The sequence below is a fragment of the Balaenoptera borealis genome, assembly GCF_965194805.1.
Source record: "Balaenoptera borealis genome assembly, chromosome: 13".
NCBI lineage: Eukaryota > Metazoa > Chordata > Mammalia > Artiodactyla > Balaenopteridae > Balaenoptera > Balaenoptera borealis.
In genome coordinates this window covers 43,364,579-43,387,665 of record NC_138870.1, presented here as the reverse complement: position 1 = coordinate 43,387,665, position 23,087 = coordinate 43,364,579, and the positions used below count along the sequence as shown (strand labels likewise).

At 39.5% G+C, this 23,087-nt stretch overlaps 1 protein-coding gene across 1 annotated transcript; it reads right to left on the bottom strand.

Annotated features, from left to right (window-relative positions):
- Positions 1–65: 65 nt before the first annotated feature.
- On the bottom strand, positions 66–19,008 carry HIGD1C (HIG1 hypoxia inducible domain family member 1C). Its single transcript, XM_082352571.1, has 3 exons — positions 18,778–19,008; positions 14,632–14,766; positions 66–4,924 (listed from the first exon to the last, which is right to left on the bottom strand). Exons 1-3 carry the CDS (start codon positions 18,869–18,871, stop codon positions 4,860–4,862), a joined length of 294 nt encoding a protein of 97 aa, XP_082208697.1. The 5' UTR covers positions 18,872–19,008; the 3' UTR covers positions 66–4,859.
- Positions 19,009–23,087: the final 4,079 nt, after the last annotated feature.

Here is a 23,087-nt window from a genome sequence, read left to right as displayed (position 1 = left end):
TTTTTTTCAGAGATATGATGGTATTTTCCAAAGAGCTTAATGCCTACGAACAGCATCCAGAAATCACACTTAAACCAATGATCAGTTTTCCCTGCTGCATTGTAACTCAGCCCATTCTAGCATTTAAGTTGTAGGTATAAAAAGAATTCTAACATTTAACTTTGTAAGTCCCAACAGAAGATAATGGAGGTATTAGTTTTCTTTCTGATGTGTGTATAGTCCCACCATGTCTTTTCTTCCCACTTTTCCCATTAACACTCCAAACACCATTTCTAGGTCCAAAGTCTATTTCCCAGAGTGGCTAATATTTCTCATGCTGACTCTCCTAGGGAATGCTAAGCGTTTTAAGTTATATATACCAAGTATAATAGTGTGAGATGAGAACTAGACTGGGACTTGGAAGATTTGTCCACATGTCACAAGCTGCCTGCCTACATGTGGCTTATAGATATTTTTTGACCCCCTCTTCCTAACCAGGATTTTTTTTTTCCATAAAATTTTTATAATAAAACATTTAATATTTAAAACTTGAAAGTTTCTGCATAACAGTCTGATTGAAAAGTCAGAAGATTTTCAACACTGGGCCCATGTTCCTTCACGGAAGTGCAGTTGGCTTGAACTGAATGGCAGCTATCCCTCTTTTTTTTTTTTTTTTTTTTTTTTACATCTTTATTGGAGTATAATTGCTTTACAATGGTAGTTTCTGCTTTATAACAAAGTGAATCAGCTATACATATACATATATCCCCATATCTCCTCCCTCTTGCACCTCCCTCCCACCCTCCCTATCCCACCCCTCTAGGTGGTCACAAAGCACCGAGCTGATCTCCCTGTGCTATGCGGCTGCTTCACACTAGCTATCTATTTTACATTTGGTAGTGTTATATAAGTCCATGCCCAGCTATCCATTTTTAATGGAATATACTCCAGGGTGGCATCCATGCCTTCTTTCATTTCCTTCCAGCCCCAAAGGCATTGAGTTTGCAAACCCTGCAGCCTTTGTGTGTTTGAGCATCACTTTTCTCTTTCAGCATAAAAATTAAATATCCAACCTCTCTGCCTTATTTTAAAACTTAGCACCTTTCAGTAAGACTTAAAAAAATCCAGACATTGCCTATGTTCATTTATAATGATTTGATCCTCTAAGTGGCAGGGATTTTTTCCAAGATGATACTTTCAAATTCCCTCATTTCTACTTCATGGCACTTGAAACTTCTGATAAGAGCAGCAGCCTTGCAACCCAGGTTAGAGACCTTCTGATCTCAAAAATGAAACTGAGTTAACGCCACTTATCAGCTTTTACTTGAAAAAGCGACTTAAAAAATGAGTTTGTATCCATTCAGCCAGTCTGTGTCTTTTGGTGGGAGCATTTAATCCATTTACATTTAACGTAATTATCGATATGTATGTTCCTATTCCCGTTTTCTTAAATGTTTTGCATTTGTTATTGTAGGTGTTTTCCTTCTCTTGTGTTTCTTGCCTAGAGAAGTTCCTTTAGCATTTGTTGTAAAGCTGGTTTGGTGGTGCTGAACTCTCTCAGCTTTTGCTTGTCTGTAAAGGTTTTAATTTCTCCATCAAATCTGAATGAGATCCTTGCTGGGTAGAGTAATCTTGGTTGTATGTTTTTCTCCTTCATCACTTTAAGTATATCCTGCCACTCCCTTCTGGCTTGCAGAGTTTCTGCTGAAAGATCAGCTGTTAACCTTATGGGGATTCCCTTGTGTGTTATTTGTTGTTTTTCCCTTGCTGCTTTTAATATGTTTTCTCTATATTTAATTTTTGATAGTTTGATTAATATGTGTCTTGGCGTGTTTCTCCTTGGATTTATCCTGTATGGGACTCTCTGTGCTTCCAGGACTTGATTAACTATTTCCTTTCCCATATCAGTGTTTTGGTTTCTTTATACAGAGACAGCAATCTAGATGAATCAGTTTGTTGGATTTTCCTCCCTCCATTGGCAATTTCATTTCTCAGTAGTTTCACTACCAGAGAATATTTGGGGAAAGAAAAAAAAGCAAAAAAAAAAAATCCTGTTTTGCAACTCATAAAAAGATAAGGTGGTTGGTTAAACAGAGATTAAGTACTTGAGGGATTTCTGTAGCTTTTCTCCATTCTTTAACTGTATGTTACTAGGAACAGACTAGAGTTTACAAAAATTTATAAGTATACCCCTCAGGTCATCTAACTCTTGTAATCAGAAAATTTTATAATAAAGCAAACTGAATCATGCAAAACCAGTAGAGAAGATTGATGTCTAAAGAGTGAGTCTTGGGTAAAGTTTTATGCTAAGTTAAGAATATTAAATTATTCTTTAATTTATGATTTACAAATCCAGATTTCTATGTTATGTGCTTATATAGATATTAATATACTCAATCTTTTTGTTTTTGGCCGTGCTGTGCCGCATGTGGGATCTTAGCTCCCCAACCAGGGGTTGAACCCTCGCCCCCTGCAGTGGAAGTCTGGAGTATTAACCTCTGGATCGCCAGGGAAATCCCAATGTATTCAATCTTAAGATTAACCTAGATGCGTATACTCACTCAGTTCCTGGGGTTTAACACTGTGGAGTCAATTTTTAAAAGGATGCTCTGACAGTGTATACCCGGAATGTTAGAAAAATGCAATTAAATAATTGTTATTGAGCAGCTGCTACCTAACTGTGTGTTGGCCTAATATAAAAGGCAGTCAGAGCATATCCAGGCACATGAAATAGTTTAATTAGTCAGTGAGGCAGAGGTTACAGCAGACGATGAAAATAGCCTTCTCAGTTTTAAACATTATGATATTAAGCCACCAAACCTTTGCTCCAGAAGTATTGTGTTAATTCAGGTACTGTATTTTATCTATTTACAAGGTCCTCCTGCAACGGCTTCCCATCTTTACCCAGGCTAATGTGGGTGAATGGGCATCCTGCATACTTAACTTTTCTCCATAGAAGATTTTACATTTTAATTTAAACATAATTTGTGAGCTCTCAGGCATAATACTCTTAATAAATATTTTTCATTGCTTTTTTCAAGCAATAAATATATTAGTTTAGTACTTTCAGAGTAAGATTATGACAAAATTTTGGAATCTCTTGGGTTTTGTGAGAAAAGCCCATTTCTGATTAAACACTTCAGTTAATCTATTTTTACTGCTGAGCATATATTGAGAGAGTGGGATCTTTCTGGTAGCCTGATTAGAAGGATCTTTTCATTGTGTAATCAACATGAAGGATGACATTTCTATGCCAGCCATCTTAAATTTTTCTGACTTTCATGGAACATATTAGAGCCAACTGCTGGAATATTTACTCTAGTAGAATAAAGTAGTTGGATTCTTTCCTTGCCTATTTTCTTTTTTTTTTTTTTAATTAATTAATTTATTTTTGGCTGCACTGGGTCTTCATTGCTGCACGCAGGCTTTCTCTAGCTGCAGCGAGCGGGGGCTACTCTTCGTTGCAGTGCGTGGGCTTCACATTGCGGTGTTTTCTCTTGTTGCGGAGCACGGGCTCTAGGCGCATGGGCTTCAGTAGTTGTGGCTCACAGGCTCAGTAGTTGTGGCTTGTGGGCTCTAGAGCACAGGTTCAGTAGTTGTGGCACACAGGCTTAGTTGCTCCGCAGCATGTGGGATCTTCCCGGACCAGGGCTCGAACCCGTGTTTCTCCAATGGCAGGCGGATTCTTAACCACTGCGCCACCAGGGAAGTCCCTCCTTGCCTATTTTCTAAGGAGGACAGTGTTGACTGAAACGTGTACTTGTTGGTGGCACTAGAAGAGTACAGATGGCAACTTTTAAAATAATTACCCTGTGCCAGTAGAGAAAAGTGTATATAATACACAGAACAGTGAGTAATGTCTAGAATGCAGATATATTTTCAGATATTGCTGTGTCTTTCCCTTCCCAAACATTAGACTTCACCTTCCTGTCAGAGTATTCCTCCACTACAGGCAACATCAAGGAAGAGGAAATCAGCACCACAGATCATATTACAGTGTATTCTTGATTTTATCTCAATGGGTACTTTTTTGTTTTGTTTTGTTTTCTTTCCCAGGCCTGGAGTCAGGGAATAAATCTGAGCCACGGCAGTTATGACTTCAACAAGGTCTAGCTTAGTTTTTAAAACCCTAGGGCAATTACAGAGAAGTTTGATGCCACAGGTATACTTAACATTTAATATCTTCTTTGTTTCTTGTGTTTTCTACAGTGTCATACCAGATTAGCAGTAGCACTTCTGGACTAACTCCTTTTTTCCCTCAATACTGCCATCTGAGAGAAAAGGGATTTTTTAAGCAATTTACCTTTGTACTCCTAGAAATACTTCCAAGAAGTATAAAAATGAATACACAAATATTTAAACGTTAAGACCTTTACGTTTGTGGTAAAATAGTCAAGTTTTTATATAAGAGTGAGGTGCACAGTGGTGAACCAGATTTAAATAACAACATGGCCATTCTCCTCTGATGTACTTTTTGCCCATTCTAAAAAGGCGTTTATGAAAGCCTTAATTACCTTGCCCTGTTTGTGGAGAATTAAGCTATGAATAGAGCATCATATTTAATATGGATAGAGAAAATTTTTCTGTAGCCACTATATAACTCCTAATTTTCAGATTGATTTGGCATAATATAGATTATTTTCTGCCACTAACTAGAAAATAAAAATTTTAAAAGTCAGAAAATCATGGCCTAGCCTTTGAAAGACATCAAGAAAGATATTTTTGAGCTGACTATGATGTTGATTTGGAAATCAACTTCTTAAACAGCTGAAGTCTATGAGAATTCCGGCTGAAACTTCTGCAGTATAATTTGCTACATATTAAAAATTCTTCATAATAAATAGTTTTCAGAAGGCTTCTTGTTTTTCTTGTCTGAAGCTTCATTTTTTGGACACACTGAAGGATCGAGGTCTAATGTAATCCTTATACGTAGAATAGAGACCACCTAGAAACAAAAAGATGTATATCAATAGAGTATCCGTGGGAAACAAACACTGAATTTCTTCACTTGTATTTTTTCTAAAACTAACCTACAATTAAAAAACAAACAAACGCCCTCTATCTTATTAATTTTTGGCTTGGATCATATGAGTGACTCCAGGAAAAAAAACCAAAAAACAAAAAACAAATATATGAGCCCTTTAGGATCAGTATAAATCTGAATTTGTGACGTTACAATGCCACCCTAAAGTTTGAATTTTAAAATATTGGTGAGAAAGGAAAGTGGGAAGATCTGGCTAGATCTTGAGATAAAAACAATAGGCACTTCAACTTAGAAAACATCTATTCAGTGTCTACTAGTACTCAGTATTCTGAAGAAAAGCAAGGTAAATGGATCTAATCCCTGCTTCTAGGGATTTACAGTCCAGTGGATGAATTAGCTATGTTTAGGCAGATGAGATAAATGTACATGTTCCCCAAGGATGAGGTCCTAGGGCCACGCAGAAAGGCGGAAGTGGTCAGGGAAAATATCCTGAGGAAGAGAGGAGCTGCTTCAGTGAATTCCAGGGATGGCAGCAAATGTTCATATCCAAAGCAAGTTAGGGGGCTTCCCTGGTGGCACAGTGGTCAAGAATCCACCTGCCAATGCAGGGGACACGGCTTTGAGCCCTGGTCCGGGAAGATCCCACGTGCCATGGAGCAACTAAACCCATACGCCACAACTACTGAGCCTGCGCGACACAACTACTGAAGCCCGCGTGCCACAACTACTGAAGCCTGCGCACCGAGAGCCCGTGCTTCGCAATGAGAAGACACTGCAATGAGAAGCCCACACGCCACAACAAAGAGCAGCCCCCTCTCGCTGCAACTAGAGAAAGCCCGCACGCAGCAACGAAGACCCAACACAGACAAAAATAAATAAATAAATTTATAAAAACCAAACAAACAAATAAAGCAAGTTAGGGAGTCACAGATTTAAACTACAAGTCACCACTCTTCCCATCCATATCAATTGTCAAGGCATCAGCTATCTAGTAGATTGTCTGAACTAAACCTTTACTTCATTTTACTTCAGCTTCATTTCTGACATCTCCTGTTAATACCTACAAAAAGTGCACAGAGCCTAAAGGGCAAGTTAGTTCTCATCTCAATTAGATAGCAAATTAGATATCTGCACAAATAATTATTAACCTCTTGCCTACCTCTTAAATGTTGGTGTTCCCTGGAGTTCTGATCCCAACCGTTTTCTCACCTCATTCACACCTGTTGCTTCACTGGTAAGCAAGTTAGATCTCTCTTCTGAATGTGAGACCCATGTATAGATTATATGTGACATTTCCATACCCATAGTTAGGTGGTCTCCAAAACTTTAAAATTGTATATAAGTAAATATGTTGAGCATGCCCCTCAAAATGCACATTTATTTATAAACCATATAAATGTACTATGGTCAATCTGTGTACTGGTAAAGCTTTTTTGTTCTTGGTTATTTTTGGCTATGTGGTGCGGCATGCATGCGGGATCTTAGTTCCTCGACCAGGGATTGAACCCATGCCCCCTGCATTGGGAGTATGGAGTCTTAACCACTGGACTGCCAGGGAAGTCCCGCTTTTTTGTTTTTAAGATAAAAATATTTTCTTCCCACGTCCTTATACATCAACTAGGGTATGAATACTGTAATTTAGAGACATCTTCCATAGGTGTCTTAGTCAGTATAATATAAAATTAAGAGTTCAGGCTCTGGAATAGATTGCCCATGTTACTGTGAATAGGTAACCTTTCCTCTCTAAGCCTCAGTTTCCTTATCTGTAAAACAGGATAATAACAGTACCTACCTCATTGAGTATTGTTGTTTAATAAAGACTTTGTCTGGTCATGAGCCCCTTGAGTCATACCTGAATTTATGCTAATTAGGTGACTCATGGTGGGCTCCTAGGTAGCTTCAGGATGTGGCTAGTCATGCCAGAAGACCAGCCATGTGATTACAGGGTTCTTAGACTTGCAGGGAGGGGAGTAGGACTGGAGATTGAATTCAGTCATGTGGCCAATGATTCAGTCAATCATGCCTACATAATGAAGCCCCAGTAAAAACTCTGGACACTGAAGTTCAGTGGAGTTTCTTGGTTGGTAAACACATGGATGTGCTGGGAGGGTGACATGCACCAATTCCACAGGGGGAGATTTTGAGTTTGGTACCCTCCCAGACCTTACCCTATGTGTCTATTTGGTCCTGATTTGTATACTTTATAATGAAATTGTAATTGTGAGTACGGTGCTTCCCTAAGTACTATAAGTTCTTCTAGTGAAATATCAAACCTGAGGGAGTCTTGGGAAACCTTGAATTTGTAGCCAGTTGGTCAGAAGTGCAGGTGGTCTGGGAAACCCCAATGGCAGTGTCTGAAAGAAGGGTGGTGTTTTTGGGAACCATGTCCTTAAACCTGGGGCATCTGATGTGAGCTCCACGTGGTTAACATCAGTACTGAGTTGTACTGCAATGCACCAGGTGGTGTCAAAGTAGGTATTTATTAAGATTAAATGAGATAATGATATATAAAGCAGAGTGACTTACACATCATAAGCACTCATTATATGTTATTGTTTTATCCAATATGTACTCGTCCTCTCACCAAACCTGTTCTTTCTTCTTCATTCTTTTTATGTGTGAAAGGCAAACCTTTCATCTGGTTGCCCAGACCAGAAACCTAGAAGTCATCCTTGATTCTTCCTTCCTTACTTTTTCCAATCACTTAGCTGCTGAGTCCTCAGTATTTCTAGAATCCATCTCCTCTCTGTTGCCATTGCCACTGCCTTAATTCACATCCAATTCATCATCTAATTGGCTTCTGCCTTTTTTCTCCCCTCCTTTGCAAATCATCTCTAATCATTTTCTTTTTCCTCTTAACACTTTCTTCATGGTGATATAAATATGCATGGAAAATAGTTCATAAAACTTAAATGACCAGATTAACAGATAGTTGTAGAATGAACACCTGTAATTATGGGTCAAGAAGTAGAATATTACAGGCATCCTGGAAGCCTCCAGGTTTCCCTTTCTGATCACATTCCCCTCCCTTTTTCATAGGTAACCACTGTTCTGAATTTTATGATAATAGTTTTCCTTGCCTTTATAGTGTGGCAGTCTGTTTAGTATCCCTAAACAGTTTCATATTGCCTGTTTCTGATCTTTCTGTGCAGCAGGCATCTTTCTTTTTTTCTTTCGGCCAAGTGGCACGTGGGACCTTAGTTCCCCAACCAGGGATCGAACCTGTGCCCCCTGGATTGGAGGCGCGGAGTCTTAACCACTGGACCACCAGGGAAGTCTCCCAGCAGGCATCTTTTAGATGCTATTCTGACTGTTACTCTCCTGTTTAAACCCTTCACTGGCTCACTTCATCTTTTTACTCCTCAACTAGCAACCGTATAAATCTATTGGGGGATTTGTTTTATATCAATTTAACTAAGCTGTTACTGTGTTTTCCAGAATTCCCTTCCCTGCATAGTTCCAGGTTAGCTTGGCCATGAGAGACATTTTATTTGAGATTTGAAGGTGAAAGTTGAAGCAGGAGCTGCCAAATTCTTTTTGCACTTGGAAGGCTTGGTGCAGGGCACCAGGTGCTATTACAGCTTGTGTATGTTGTTGTTTATCTGCTGGCTCACCTCGCTGTTGATGGGCAGCAGTCAGGCCCACAAATCCTTCAGCTCCTTCTGGATCTCCTCCGTTAGCTTTTCTGGCTCCTGGGCCAGGTGTGGATTAGCTCCATGATAGAGGGTGCCAGTTTTTCCTAAAGGTCATGCCATGATCAAGGTTGGAGTCAGCAAGACTCTGACTCAAGTTTCCATTTGTCTTTGTGGGTTCCAGCTCACCCTTGCAGATTCTAGTTTATTTTTCTTTCCCAATTGCTGCCTTGTTAACTTCAGGTGCCAGCATTAGAAATATAACCAACAACCTAACATGGACTGTTCAGCCAGCTCCCAAAATTGCTTAAGGTCATATCTCTATAATAAATCCCTTTTTAGATATCACTACTAGTAGTTTTCCTTCTCTGATTGAACTGACGGATCCAGAATTTGGTATTGGAAGCTTCCAGAGGAACATAACCCTGAGCATTGGTTCTCTGAATTGGTTCTGGGTTATCTGGAGTTGGTTCTCTGATCTGATTAGATATAAAGGTATTAATGGGCTTTTTTTTTTTTCCCCCTCCAGTGGCAAAGAGTATGCTACCAGTCCATGGCATGTGGTAGCAAAACATTAAAAAAATTATCACCTTGCAGATACCCTTAATCAGGTGCCTATAGAAAGCAAGGCTTTGGGTGATCAAGTATTTATTGTCATAGAACATTCAGTGGAAATAAGGAGTATAATAAGATTAGTAACTCTTAAATGTGCTGGAGAACTTGGGAAAACTATATGATGGGCTCATGGCTTTAAATTCCCAGCTCAAGGTCTTGTGAGGGACCTGAAAGCTTTATGACTTTCTAAAAAGAAACTCTTAACTCCTGTAGCCATGAGACTGGTATTTTTGAAAAATGTACACAGGGGCAAATCCTGTGAGTGACTGATCACAACACAGATTAAATTCCCAACCTAATAACACCTCTTATGTTAAAGTTTAGGGCATTGGGGACTTCCCTGGTGGTCCAGTGGTTAAGACTCCACACTCCTAAAGCAGGGGGCAGGGGTTCGATCCCTTGTCAGGGAACTAGAGCCTGCATGCCGCAACTAAAAAAGACCCTGTGTGTCGCAATGAAGATCCCTTGTGCTACAACTAAGACCTGGCGCAGCCAAATAAATAAATATTAAAAAAGAGAAAAAGTTTAGAGCACTGCTTTGGAAGGCGAGGGACTCTGAAAATTGGGATGGGGACATATAAGCAGATTTCAGTGAAACTGGGTCCTTGAGCCCCTATATCTTACTGAGACTCCTTTGCCAGTAGAAACAGTCCTTCTCTCTGTCTGAGAATGACTGAAACTTGGACCAAAAAGTAGTCTCCACTAAATGAAGTTGAAATACCAGAACTTCCTTAGTATACTTCCATGGTACAGCAGTGATTCTTCTTTACTGGGGCAATTTAGTTCCCCAAGGAAATCTGGCAATGTCTGGAGACGTGTTTCGCTGTCACAGCGCGGGTGGGTGGGTACCATTGGCATCTAGTGGGTAGAAGCCAGGGATGCTGCTGAACATTCTGTAATGCACAGGACAGTCCTCCGCAACAAAGAATAATCCAGTCCAAAACGTCAATAGTGCTGAGATTGAGAAACTTTGCCATAAAGGAAGGTATCCAAAGGCTTAGGGAGACTGGAATGTTAGACTGGATTTATCCTGCTCACTCACCCGCAAAATATATCTCCTTCCTTCTGCAGAGCTGTGAGAAGCACATTTGTGAAGGGAGCCCTGGCCTCCTTGAAGAGGTCTATGGTAATGATTTCCTATAAGCCAGAAATGACAGTAGGAATTTCTGGGCTCCCTGAATTCAGTAGGGATGATGGGATTGTGGGGTGGCAGGGGTCAAGCGGCAGCTTTTAATTGACAAAGACAAGGAAAGCATGATTACTGTAATGGGCAGCAAAGCCTAAGCAGTAATCAAAATAGTCTAAGCCACAAAGATCTTTGGCATTGGCTAATTGATTATGTTGTACCTAGAGTTGAAAGTGGTGAGCAGCATGTAAGCAGAAAAGCTCTAGGTCTGGCGAACAAAACTTTGACTTGAATCATCACAATAGAGAGCCATGGCCCCTCAACCAATTCCCAAATTTGAGTCAATTCATAGACCCAAAGTCCCTGGAATAAATGAGAGGTCAGATCTCCTTAAGGAAAGACCCTGTTTCACAGCCAAAAATGCAAATACTATAAATCCTCCTTCTAGTCTTCCCCAAAGGCACCTATGACTATTCAGCAGGGTGCCTGTGCAAGAGGAAGGGGAAATAATCACATCTCTGGGACATCGTTAAATATTGATTTTGAATTGATACTAATGCCTGGAGAATTAGTGTGTTCTACCAGTCGAACTAGGAGTTTATGGCCAGGTCAGTGGAGTTTTGCTGTAGGTCTATTTTACAGTTGGTCTGGTAGATCCCTGAACCTACCTTATGTTATTTCCCCAGTTATGGAATGTGTAATTGGAATAGACATACTCAGCAACTATCAGAATCCTCACATTGGTTCCCTGACCTGTGGAGTAAGGGCTATTATGGTAGGGAAAGCCAAGTGTAAGCCATTGTTGGTTTTTTAAAAAATTAATTAATTAATTAATTAACTTATTTTTGGCTGTGTTGGGTTTTCATTGCTGTGTGCGGGCTTTTCTCTAGTTGCAGCGAGTGGGCTTCTCATTGCGGTGGCTTCTCTTGTTGTGGAGCACAGGCTCTAGGTGCATGGGCTTCAGTAGTTGTGGCACGTGGGCTCAGTAATTGTGGTACGTGGGCTCAGTAGTTACGGCACACGGGCTCAGTAGTTGTGGCACATGGGCTCAGTTGCTCTGCAGCCTGTGAGATCTTCCCAGACCAGGGCTCAAACCCGTGTCCCCTGCATTGGCAGGCGATTCTTAACACTGTGCCATCAGGGAAGTGCAGTGCAAGCCATTCTAAATGCTTCTATTACCAAAGCAATACTGCATTCCCAGAGGGATTGTAGAGACTAGTGTCATCATCAAGGACGTTAAAGATGCCAGGGTGGTGATTCCTACCATATCTCCATTCATTTTGCCTCTTTGGCCAGGAGACAGATGGATCTTGGAGAATGATAATGGATTTCTATAAACTTAATCAGGTGATCAGTCTAATTGCAGCTTCTGTACAGGTGTGGTTTCATTGCTATAGCAAATCAACACAATTTTTGCTATTTGTTTTGCAGCTATGAATCTGATTGATTGCTTTTTCCTGTATACCTTTTAGTAAAGACCATCAGAAGCAGTTTGCTTTCATCTGGCAGGGCCAGCAGTATACTTTCAGTGTTCAGTCTCACGGCTGTGTGAACTCTCCAGCCCTATGCCACAGTCTAGTCTGCAGGACCTTGATCATCTCTCTATTCCACAGGACATCACATTAGTCCATTACATTGATCTGGTCTATCAAGGGCAAATTGCTACTATATTGGTAGGGTAAGGAGGACTGTGTCTGGAATGTATACCTTCTGGGGCATTTCTTAGTAGTTCCATGTCATGTGATTAAAGAAGGTGGAAAATTACACCCAGTACAGGAAGGATCATTAGTGACCCAGATCATTTAAGAATGTTTGGGTCAACACCCCAGTCAAATAACCATGAATAGCCAAGGTGCTTTCAGAAGGCAAAGGGTGGGTGAAATGGCCAGTGGAAAAACATAGTTATAATATGAGCCAACCAGTTGCAGAAACAAATACTGTGATAGTTATGAATATTTCTTCCTTATTTTGATATGAATATACTTGTGTATACAGTCACCAATTTTTTTTCTATTTGCCATTTCCATTTACCTACCATCTAATATAAGAAGTGTTAATAGTAGTTAACTTTATATCTCAGGATTTAAGTCACAGGATATCAAAAGGGAATACGACTCAGCTCAAAGATGAATCAACATCACCCAAAGATGGACAAAGGGATTTTGTATCCTCTTTTGGGAGAGAGTTAGCATGTTTTTGGTTATACAAGGGATGGTTGATTTTGCCATTGTCTTTATTTGAAGGTAAGTGTATTAAAAGAGGTGTACATGGATGCCAGGTTGACAAAGGATAGACAGTGACGGATTTGTAATGTAACAACTTAGCTAAACTATAACTAGATTTTCCAGAATTGCTTTCCTTTCATTCCCTGAAAAATTGAACAAGATACATTTTGCATGAGATTTAGAAGGTAGAAGTAAAGCAGCAGCCAAATTCTTTTTACCTGGGAAGGCACTGCTGCAGCATATTTTTGCTTATCTGCTGGCCCACCTGGTTGGCATGGGGCAGCAATCAGGAGTGCAGCTACCATGCCTCCTGCTGAATTTCCTCTTTCACCTTCTCTGACTCCTTGGCCAGGTCCACGTTTAGCTCCAGGATGAGGGGCATCAGCTTTTTCTATGTCACTCCATCATCAAATTTGGAGGTTTAGAGATGGTGAGAAATCCATAAGGATTCCAGACCATCCTGTGTGTTTCAGCTCATCCTTGCAGGTTCCAGATTTTTCTTGCTTCTCTCATTTTTCATCTACCTGTTCTAACTGCTTGCTCTGCCCACTTCAGTTCCCAGATCCTGATACATAAGCAAGAGCCTCACAATTACATAAGTCCAAATACCTAAAATAAATCTCTTACTATATGTTACTACTCCTAGCTCTGCAGTCTCATCAAACACTGATTGATTCGCCTACCATACCAAACTGTGTCGAGTTACACTAACATGCCATGCTTCTGTGCCTTTGTTTTTTTCCTCTGCCTAGAATCCTGACCTCCTTCTCTGCTTAGTTAATTCCTCTACATTCTTGGCTCATCACATGGTTTGCATCCTTAGAGAAGCCTCCCTGGACTCTCAGCCCTAGTTAAATGCCTCGCCTTTGTGCTTGTGCTTCCATAGCAACCTGTGTTATCTTATCGTAGTACCTCTGACTTTCTATTGTCTTCTCCTGCTCTTGATCTCTCTCCCTAAGGAGATTAAACTAGTTGAGGGTAGAGAGTTAGTTTCTCTACTGTATCTCTAGACCAGCACAGTGCCTTGCACTTAGCTCATGCTCATAAGTGTTTTCTGAATGATGAAAATGAGGCCTGTTACTTCGTAGTAAAGTTTCTTGTTGTATTTTGTTCAAGACTCACATATCACAGCTCATAGTAAAAAGATAATTACCATATAACTCCCTATAGGCAAGCCCCACACCCATCATCCCATAATCCTAGACCTACTCAGGCTGATTCTACTTTGCACAGCATGAAGGGGAGCTAAGAACATTGTGACTTGTTCTCATTAACGTAGACAAAAATTTTAGGTAATTTAGGTCCCAAAGTAGACTCCTTGTTAGAACTAAATGATTTAGCTGTTGATATAACCTGAATCAACCAGATAATTTTATACCCATTCTTTGGATTTGACTGTGTAAATATTGCTTAATTTATAGACTAATAAAAAATTGCCTATTGCTCAAGCTTGGAATAGCTGAGTTATATAGGGTATAAACTATTCACTACTCCTTTCACTATAGAGGATAACAGAAACTATAACCTAGGTCTCCACTGGGTTTTTCTTTTTTTAGATTGAAGTATAATTCACATACAATTTGAATTTATGGTGTACAACATAATGATTCTATATTTGTATGTATTGTGAAATGATTACAATAAGCCTAGTTAACATCTATTACCATATATAGTTACAGAATTTTTTTCTTGTGATGAGAACTTTCAAGATCTACCCTCGTAGCAACTTTCAAATATGCAATACAGTATTATTGACTATAGTCACTATGCTGTACATCACATCCCCGTGACTCGTTTATTTTATAACTAGAAGTCTGTACCTTTTGCCTACTGAGGTTTATTTTTCCAGTGCTTAAAATACCAAGAGATTAAGCATATAACTGGGCAGCAACCTCAACCAAGTGAAGATCACTGTCTTTGTTACCATGCCTCCTCCATTACATCATCTTGACCCAATATTCATGAATGAATATGAATGAATAAATAAAAATACTCTCTAATATGAATGGATGAATAAATCAAAATACTCTCAAAGACAGCTGAACACAAGATACAAATTAAGCAGGTTACCTAGAGTCACAGCTCTTACAACGAATCCTTGGGCAGCAACTCTCATGTGAATAAGATGAATAGACATTTTCTGATCTCTTCTGTATTTTAACTTGTAAAGACCATAGGACCCCACAGTCGTAAAGCCTGCTATCCCTGTAAATTAAAAAAGTAGGGATTATAAAAATAGCAGGCTAAAATTCCCAAGAGCTTAGAGAATTGAATAAAAGACTGTGCAAGGGATCAGTACCCGGAAGATAAGCAGGCAAGATACCAAAGGATACTTCACTCATGGATTCAATATTTGCAGTTTTGACTCTTCCCAGAAAAACCTGAACTGTATACTATAGTAACTTGTCTAGTAATTTCTAATTTTCCTGAGGCATGGCTTCAAATTTATAGGCTGCAAGCCTTTTATTTGGGGCAAGTCACTTAACCAGTGAGTCAACCAACCAAAATCTCAGCATTCATAGCTTTTGGGTGTTTGGCTTTATACCTCTCTACTTGTTATTAAATAAGGAATAAATCTAGTAAAGTGAAAGAAACTTTACTCTTCTGTGAAAATGAGATATTAAATTTTAATGAGAGGTAAAAAGGTGTGAATATTTGCATGAGAAATATGTGACTCTGGGAAGAACTGTGATTCTAGAAAATTCTAGAAGCCCATACAAATATTTCTATATTCACTACATATGTCAAGGGGTGAATATACTGCTGGGACAACCAAGATTCTGTGTAATTGACTCTAAAACAGAAAACTGAATAGGAATCAACTGAATAGGAAAAATTCTAGAAAGCGATTTGAAACACTGTGAGAACTTAACCCATGACAAATCAAGATAACCAAATAACAGATAAGGGAAAAACTATTTGAACTAACTTGGATTTGTATCTTACACCAGACCCTACAAAAAAATTCTGGATGGGTTAGAATTAAATATGAAAATAAAAATATCAACAAAATCTAGAAGAAAATAGAACAGCATATTTATAACATCTAAAAGGGGGTAAGGTAGACTTAAAAAAAAGTGACAAGGACAAAAATGCTATATTTTGACATAAGAATAAAGGAAACTTGCATAATAAAAGTGTGGCTCTATTTTGGGGGATCTCTCTTCCATTCTATTGATTTATGCATCTATCCCTTCATCAATACCACACAGTCTTGATTACTCTATCTATATATTAAGCCTTAGTATCTGGTAGGGGTGATTCCTTCCACTTAATACTATTTTTTTTTTTTTTATTAAAGGTATCCATCCTTGAGATCAACTGCCTCCTTTTTTCTTTAAATTTATTTTATTTATTTATTTTTGGCTGTGTTGGGTCTTCGTTGCTGTGTGTGGACTTTCTCTAGTTGTGGCGAGTGGGGGCTACTCTTCATTGCGGTGCGCAGGCTTCTCATTGCGGTGGCTTCTCTTGTTGCGGAGCACCAGCTCTAGGCATGCGGGCTTCAGTAGTTGTGGCACATCCAGCTCTAGAGCTCAGGCTCAGTAGTTGTGGCACACGGACTTACTTGCTCCATGGCATGTGGGATCTTCCCGGACCAGGGCTCGAACCCATGTCCCCTGCATTGGCAGGAGGATTCTTAACCACTGCACCACCAGGGAAGCCCTACTTTATACTTTTTCTTAAAAGAGGTAGTTTTAGCCATTCTAGAACTTTTGCCTATATATAAATTTTAGAATAAGCTTGTTTCTGTCTACAAAAAAACATTGCTGGGATTTTGATAGGAATTACAGCAAACCCATAGATGAGTTTGGGGAGAATTGACATCTCTTTTCAATTTTGAAAAGTTTGAATATAACTGAATTTAGCTGGAAACACTTTTATCTTTCTACTTTAATCACGCTAAATGTCTCTGGAAAAACAATTTAATTTACAACAGGCACAGTGATTAATCTCTGTTCATTACAGTGATCTGTTCAAGTGGCACTGAGTTCTTGAATTGTTTTGCTAGTTAAAAATGCTAAAGAAGACGAATAAATCACTACAAAATTATTTGCCTCCGTTTCTTGTGCTATTACAAGCCTTAATCAAATTAAGTGGAACTTTCAAACACAGAATATTACTATAAAGTAAAGTTTTGATTCTTTTTGATATGTGAATAATGACACTTCTAAAATTGCTAGATTTGTAGTGGCATTTAATGGAAACATATGACTTATTCCTATTTAGAGGCTTTTGTGGAATTAATCACAAAGTTATGTACATCTGATTTATATATATATATATTTTAAAAAATTTTTATTGAAGTATATTTGATTTACAATGTTGTGTTAATTTCTGCTGTACAGCAAAGTGATTCAGTTATAATATATATATTCTTTTTCATACTTTTTTCCATTATGGTTTACAACAGGATATTGAGTATAGTTCCCTGTATGTACATCTGATTTAAATAAGTTATTTTAATAGTTTCCAGACAAAAAAAGCACAAGGAAAGAGGCATGGCTGAAGTATTAAATAATAATGCCTAGGGCAGCTAAAGCATCCAAAAGAGAAAGAAGAGAAAGCTTAGATTTTAAAACATAATATTGGTGCTTAGATTTTGTGGGTTTTTTTTTTTTTTTTTTAATTTTATTTATTTATTTATTTATTTTTGGCTGTGTTGGGTCTTCGTTTCTGTGTGAGGGCTTTCTCTAGTTGCGGCAAGTGGGGGCCACTCTTCATCGCGGTGCGCAGGCCTCTCACTATCGTGGCCTCTCCCGTTGCGGAGCACAGGCTCCAGACGCACAGGCTCAGCAATTGTGGCTCACGGGCTTAGTCGCTCCGCGGCATGTGGGATCTTCCCAGACCAGGGCTCGAACCCGTGTCCCCTGCATTGGCAGGCAGATTCTCAACCACTGCGCCACCAGGGAAGCCCTTGTGGGGTTTTTTAAAGTCCACATACATATAGTATTTGTTTAAAATGTAAACATATCAAATATGTGTTGGGAAAAGATAAAGAGGCTAAGACTCCAGGTATAATTAGAATAATACTTCTTTAACCTGGAGTTTACTTAACCATCAACCTCAGCATCTGGAACACATCAGGAAGCCAGCAACAAGCCACAGAGCATGAACACCACAAAGTTCATGTTCTCAAGTGTACAGGTAGGCCCAGGCTTTCATTCAGAGCTTCTTTACTCTGAACTGACTCATGGTTCTTTTAAGCGTGGGTATCTAGCTTCTGACACCACAGAACATTAGAAGCAGAAGTTTCTGATGGTACCCAACAGTAATGGAAGAAACAGAAAAGTCTATAAACATCGACACAAGAACTTAAAGGTTGGAGTTGATTAGAGAACAAAGAGACATGTAAGTCTTCCTCAACTCATGACAGGGTTACACCTTGAAAAACCCATCGTAAGTTGAAAATACTGTAAGTCAAAAATTCATTTAATACACCTCACCTATTGAACATCATAGCTTAGCCTAGCCTACTTTAAACGTGCTTGGAATACTTACATTAGCCTGTAGTTAGGCAAAACCATCTAACACAAAGCCTATTTTATAATACAGTGTTGAATATCTCATGTAATTTATTGTATATTGTACTGAAAGTGAAAAACAGGATGGTTGGGTACAGAGTGGTTGTAAGTGTATTGGTTGTTTACCTTTATGATGGCGAGGCCGACTGGGAGCTGCCACTGCCCAGCATCGTAAGAGAGTATCATACTACATATTGCTAGGCCAGGAAAAGATCAAAATTCAAAGTATGGTTTCTATTGAATGCGAATTGCTTTCTCATCATCTTAAAGTCAAAAAGTCGTAAGTTGAGGACCGTCTGTATACATCTCAATAGTCTCTAATAGGCTCTGTATAATAATAAACTCATGCTGCTGCTGATGATTCTGAGTCATTACAGAAAAGTTACAGTCCATTCAATCAATTCTATTTAGATTGGCTGGGAACTAGTAATTTTCCATAGACTGCTAATGAAAATGGATTAAACAGAATAAAAAATTGATGCTTCATAATAATAAGAGTTAATATTTACTGAGGATTTGCTATATACTAGAAACTGTGTTGAAAGTGTAACTCATTCATGCATAGAAGGGGTTAGCTCCAATTATCTGAAAACATTCAATTATATAAACTATTTCAATACTCAAAGATACTGGGTAAGGCATTATTGTTTTATTAGAAACAGCTTTACAGTATCCAGTCAAGGCTTGTACTTACCTTCAGGGACAAAGGGGGAATCTCTAGATTTCCTGATCAGTTGGGATAACTGGCCTTCGTCCTCATCTGCTGACCACTGGTTATCTGAAGACATTTTTCTCTCTAGTAACAGTAGGGGATAATCAAAAAGAATCTGTTTCCGCCTCCCAATATACTCTTGATTATGTGTTCTTCTGTCTTCATTTGCTCGACATGCTTGTCTGCTCAACTGAAATAAACAGTTATCTTTCCTTCACCCTTTGCATTGTGGAGTCCTTTCATTTTGTTTAGGGGTGGAGGCAAGAAAAATACACAAAGAGAGGTAAATGATAATCAGGTTCCATGAATACAGAGTAAAAACACAGATCATAAGTGTGTTATTCAGTCCCCTTTCACTGCTTGGCATTTGAAATCATTGGGAACCTCAGAACTTCCGCAAACAGTAAGAACACAGAGTTTCTTTCACAAAATATAGTTTTAAAGAATGATGGCAGTGCCAACATAGGCAAAAATACCTCCAGATTTACAGGTGATGGGAGAATGATCACTCCAGTTCCGCAGAATGTGTAGGGCATTATAAAGCACCTACCATGTACCAGATGCTATGCTAGACAATGGAAATAATCTTCCTTGTCTGCACAGGATGAATGAGGAAACTAGTAAGAGCAACTATAATCACAATCAACATGGTCTGGCAGTACCTCAGTTTGTTATCCGTGCAACCCTCTATTTTCAACCTTCAAAATTCAAATATGAAGGCTTCATTCTACCAATCAGCTTTCATCAGAAAATGTAACCCGGTAAGGGTTCTCTGTGGAAGCAGCACAATACCTTTGGCGTACTCCACCACCTGCAGCCTGTCTCCTGGTGTTCGTTGAGCTGGAAGCCGTAGATCAGAACAGGCTTTGTTAGGCCAGGACACGTTTACGTGCGATTTCCAACTAATTGATAATGGGAAAGCCCAGAACCCTCCCCTCACCAAGGGGGAGTGGCCGGCTGGTATTGGCCATAGCCCCAGCTGGAAACTCACTGGTAGAAGCACCTGGACCACAAACATTATGCTTTCCAAGATAACATTCAAGGAAACAGGCTTTTGAAGAAGATGCCTTTCCTTCTGCCTTCACAAGGACGCTCCCAACTTCCCTCTGTGGCTTTGAATCCCGCTACCCAACTCCTGGGCCCGAAATTGAAGGGAAAGTTGGTGCAGGGTTACAACACTGGGTTTGTAGGTGGGAGTGGGGGTTAGCCTTATGAGGCCAAGATTCTTGTGGTCTTTTAGTGCGCTTGCCAGAGGGGCGCCCACTGTGGCCGGGGTCCGGGACTGAGACGGCGCGAGCCTAACCCAGCTCACCTGACCGCCAGGCCCTCGCACCTGGCGGCCCCTGCGGAGCCTGGAGCTGCACGCGCGCCCTGCCGGGAAGGACGTGATGTCACTGCGTCCCGGCCAATCCGAGGTCAGGGCGGGCCGGCACGGGAAGACGCCGAGCGAGCTGCTGCCCTGCGCTTGCGCGCGGAGGTCGAGGCTAATCTGGCTTTCCGGGCGGGTGGTGGGGGACGACCCTTTCGCTGCTGTTATGAAGGTGCAGCCTTGGGCCCCTTGAGGCCTCGGAGAAGTTCTGACTCACCGCCTCCGTCCGACTGCAGCCACAAAGACCTCAGGATGAGGACAGAGGACCAGGTAGTGTTCGTGCTTTTTCCTTGTAACTTTTAATTTTTAAATAATTTTAGATTTACAGAAAAGTTTCCAGAATAGTACCCCAAAAATGTGTATCTGACACTTAGATACCCCTTTGTTAACATTGCGCCACATTTGCTTTATCATTTCTCTCTAGATATGATTTCTTCCTTCCTTCCTATGAACCACCTGAGAGAAGGCTGCACCGTGATAGGCCTATACCCCTATCTACGTTGTGTGCATTTGGGGAATTCTCTTACATAACCATAGTACAATGAGCAAAATCAGGAAATTAACATTGCTATAATATTATAAAGATTTTATTCATAGTTCACCAGTGGTCCCAATAATCCTTAATAGCAAAAAAATTTTTTTTTCTGGTCTAAGATCCAATCAAGATTGCATATTGCATTTGGTTGTCAAGTCTCTTTCGTGTCCTTTAATCTGGAACATTTCCTTAGTCGGTGTATTACTCAAGGTTCTCCAGAGAAACAGAACTGATAGGATATATATATACATATACATACATACATATATGTATATATGTATACCTGATCGAAGATATGCATATATACATATATATGAGGAGATTTATTGCAGGAATTGGTGCACGTGGTAATGGGGACAGAGAAGTCCCAGGATCTGCCACCTGCAAGCTGGCAATGGTGTAAGTCCCTGTTCAAGTCCAAAGGCCCGAGAACTAGGAGCACTAATGTCTGAGGGCTGGAGAAGATAAATGTCCCAGCAGCTCAGGCAGAGAGCAAATTCACCCTTACTCTGCCTTTTTGTTTTATTCAGGCCCTCCATGGGTTGGATGGTGCCAACCCGCATCAGTGAGGGTGATCTTTATTCAGCCTACGAATTCAAATGCTAATCTTCTGAAAATACCCTCGCAAACCCATCCAGAAAAAATGTTTTACCAGCTTTTTCGGCATCCCTTAGCCCAGCTAAGTTGATGCATAAAATTAACCATCACAGTTGTCTTTTGTCTTTCATGACCTGATATTTTGCCAATGCAGGCCAGTTATTTTGTAGGATGTCTCTAAATTTAAGTTTTTTCTGATGCTTTCTCATCATTAGATTGAGGCTATGCATTTTTGGCAGAATATCACAGAAGTGATGTTGTGTCTTCTTGGCTTGTAATATCAGGAGGCACATAAAGTCAGCTTGTGTGGTGGTAGTAACTTTTATTCGATATTCTGCTGATAGATGTCTAACAACTGGATCTCCAGGGAAAAAAACCCCTTGTTTGTAATATTTGCCGATTTCCATGGTATAAATACTCCCACCATGGTCGATTTCAAGCTACTGTCGTATAGTCACTACCCACAAAATTGGGAAGAGATGTGACTCTTCTGAGTTGGTGTGAAGTTGGCTGTAGCACACCACTGCTTTGATCACTTGGTTTAAGGTGGTGTCTGCCTGTTTCCCCACTGTAAAGTTACTATTTTTTCCCTTTATATTTAATAAGTATTTTGTGAGGAGATACTTTAATATTATATAAATATGCTGTTATTTATCAGATTTTTACCCATTAATTTCAGCACACAGTGATGATCCTTGCCTGGATCAATTAATATTATGTTTGCCAAATGGTAATTTCCTAAATCCATCATTCCTTTTATATTTTTCAGTTGGTATTCTACTATAAGAAATCGCTTTCCCTCCTTCCCTATTTAATTATTCATTTATTTATATCAGTTTGGACTCATGAATTTCCATTTTACTCAGTAGCTTATAATTCATACCATAATTAATTTATTTTGATGGCCAAATTGTCCTAGATTTGGCTAGTGGGAGCCCCTTCAAGCTGGCTCTCCTATGTCCTATTGACATGACACTATCATTCTTCAAACACTTCTTTAAATCCTGGTGTAGCAAGTTGTTCCAGGCTGAAAGTGTAATTTTTCTCCCCTAGCCCTGAAATCAGCCATTTCTTCAAGAAGTCCTGATTCATTTTAGTGGAGAATGATACTAAGAAACCAAGTTTTGGGAACTAGAGGTTCTCGTTGTTACTGGAGTGTCATTACTTCTAGGTCCTCTTAGCAGAGTTAGGATTTGTATCTCTCTATGTTTTTATTCCTATAAAGCTTTATCAGAACCATGAATTCATAGTAATATCTCCAGTTTCAGTCCAATTCCACAGTGTTCATTCCAGTCTTCCCCTTTTCATATTTGTGATTTCTTTTTCTGACTGTGAGAGACCTGACTCCCACTATCCTCAGTATATTCATCTGCTTTATTCTAGACAAAAAAAGTAGTTTCAGAATTTCTAACCCATACCTCTGTGAAAAACAAGCCTATGGAATATTTTTTATAGTTCTTTTTGTCAAAGGAATACAGTCAAAATACTGTCTTCAAAAATCACTTGGATTGAAAACATATGTCTACACAAAAACTTGTTCACAAATGTTCATAGTATCTTTATTCGCAATAGCCAACAAGTGGAAACAACCCAAACATCCATCATTTGATGAATGGAGAAATAAAATGTGATATATGCATCAATGGAATATTATTTGGCCATAAAAAGAAATGAAGTACTGATACATGCTACATCATAGATAAACCTCAAAAACATGCTAAATGAAATAAACCTGTCACAAAAGACCATGTATTGTGTGATTCCATTTATGTGAAATGTCCAGAATAGGCA

Coding starts and splice junctions, on each gene's coding strand:
- HIGD1C (XM_082352571.1), bottom strand. CDS start 18,871: ATGTCTTCAGATAACCAGTGGTCAGCAGATGAGGACGAAGGCCAGTTA. Junction 14,767..18,777: donor TTCCCCCTTTGTCCCTGAAG/GTAAGTACAAGC, acceptor TTTAATTTACAG/GGATAGCAGGCTTTACGACT. Junction 4,925..14,631: donor TGTAAGAGCTGTGACTCTAG/GTAACCTGCTTA, acceptor TTTTGTTTCTAG/GTGGTCTCTATTCTACGTAT.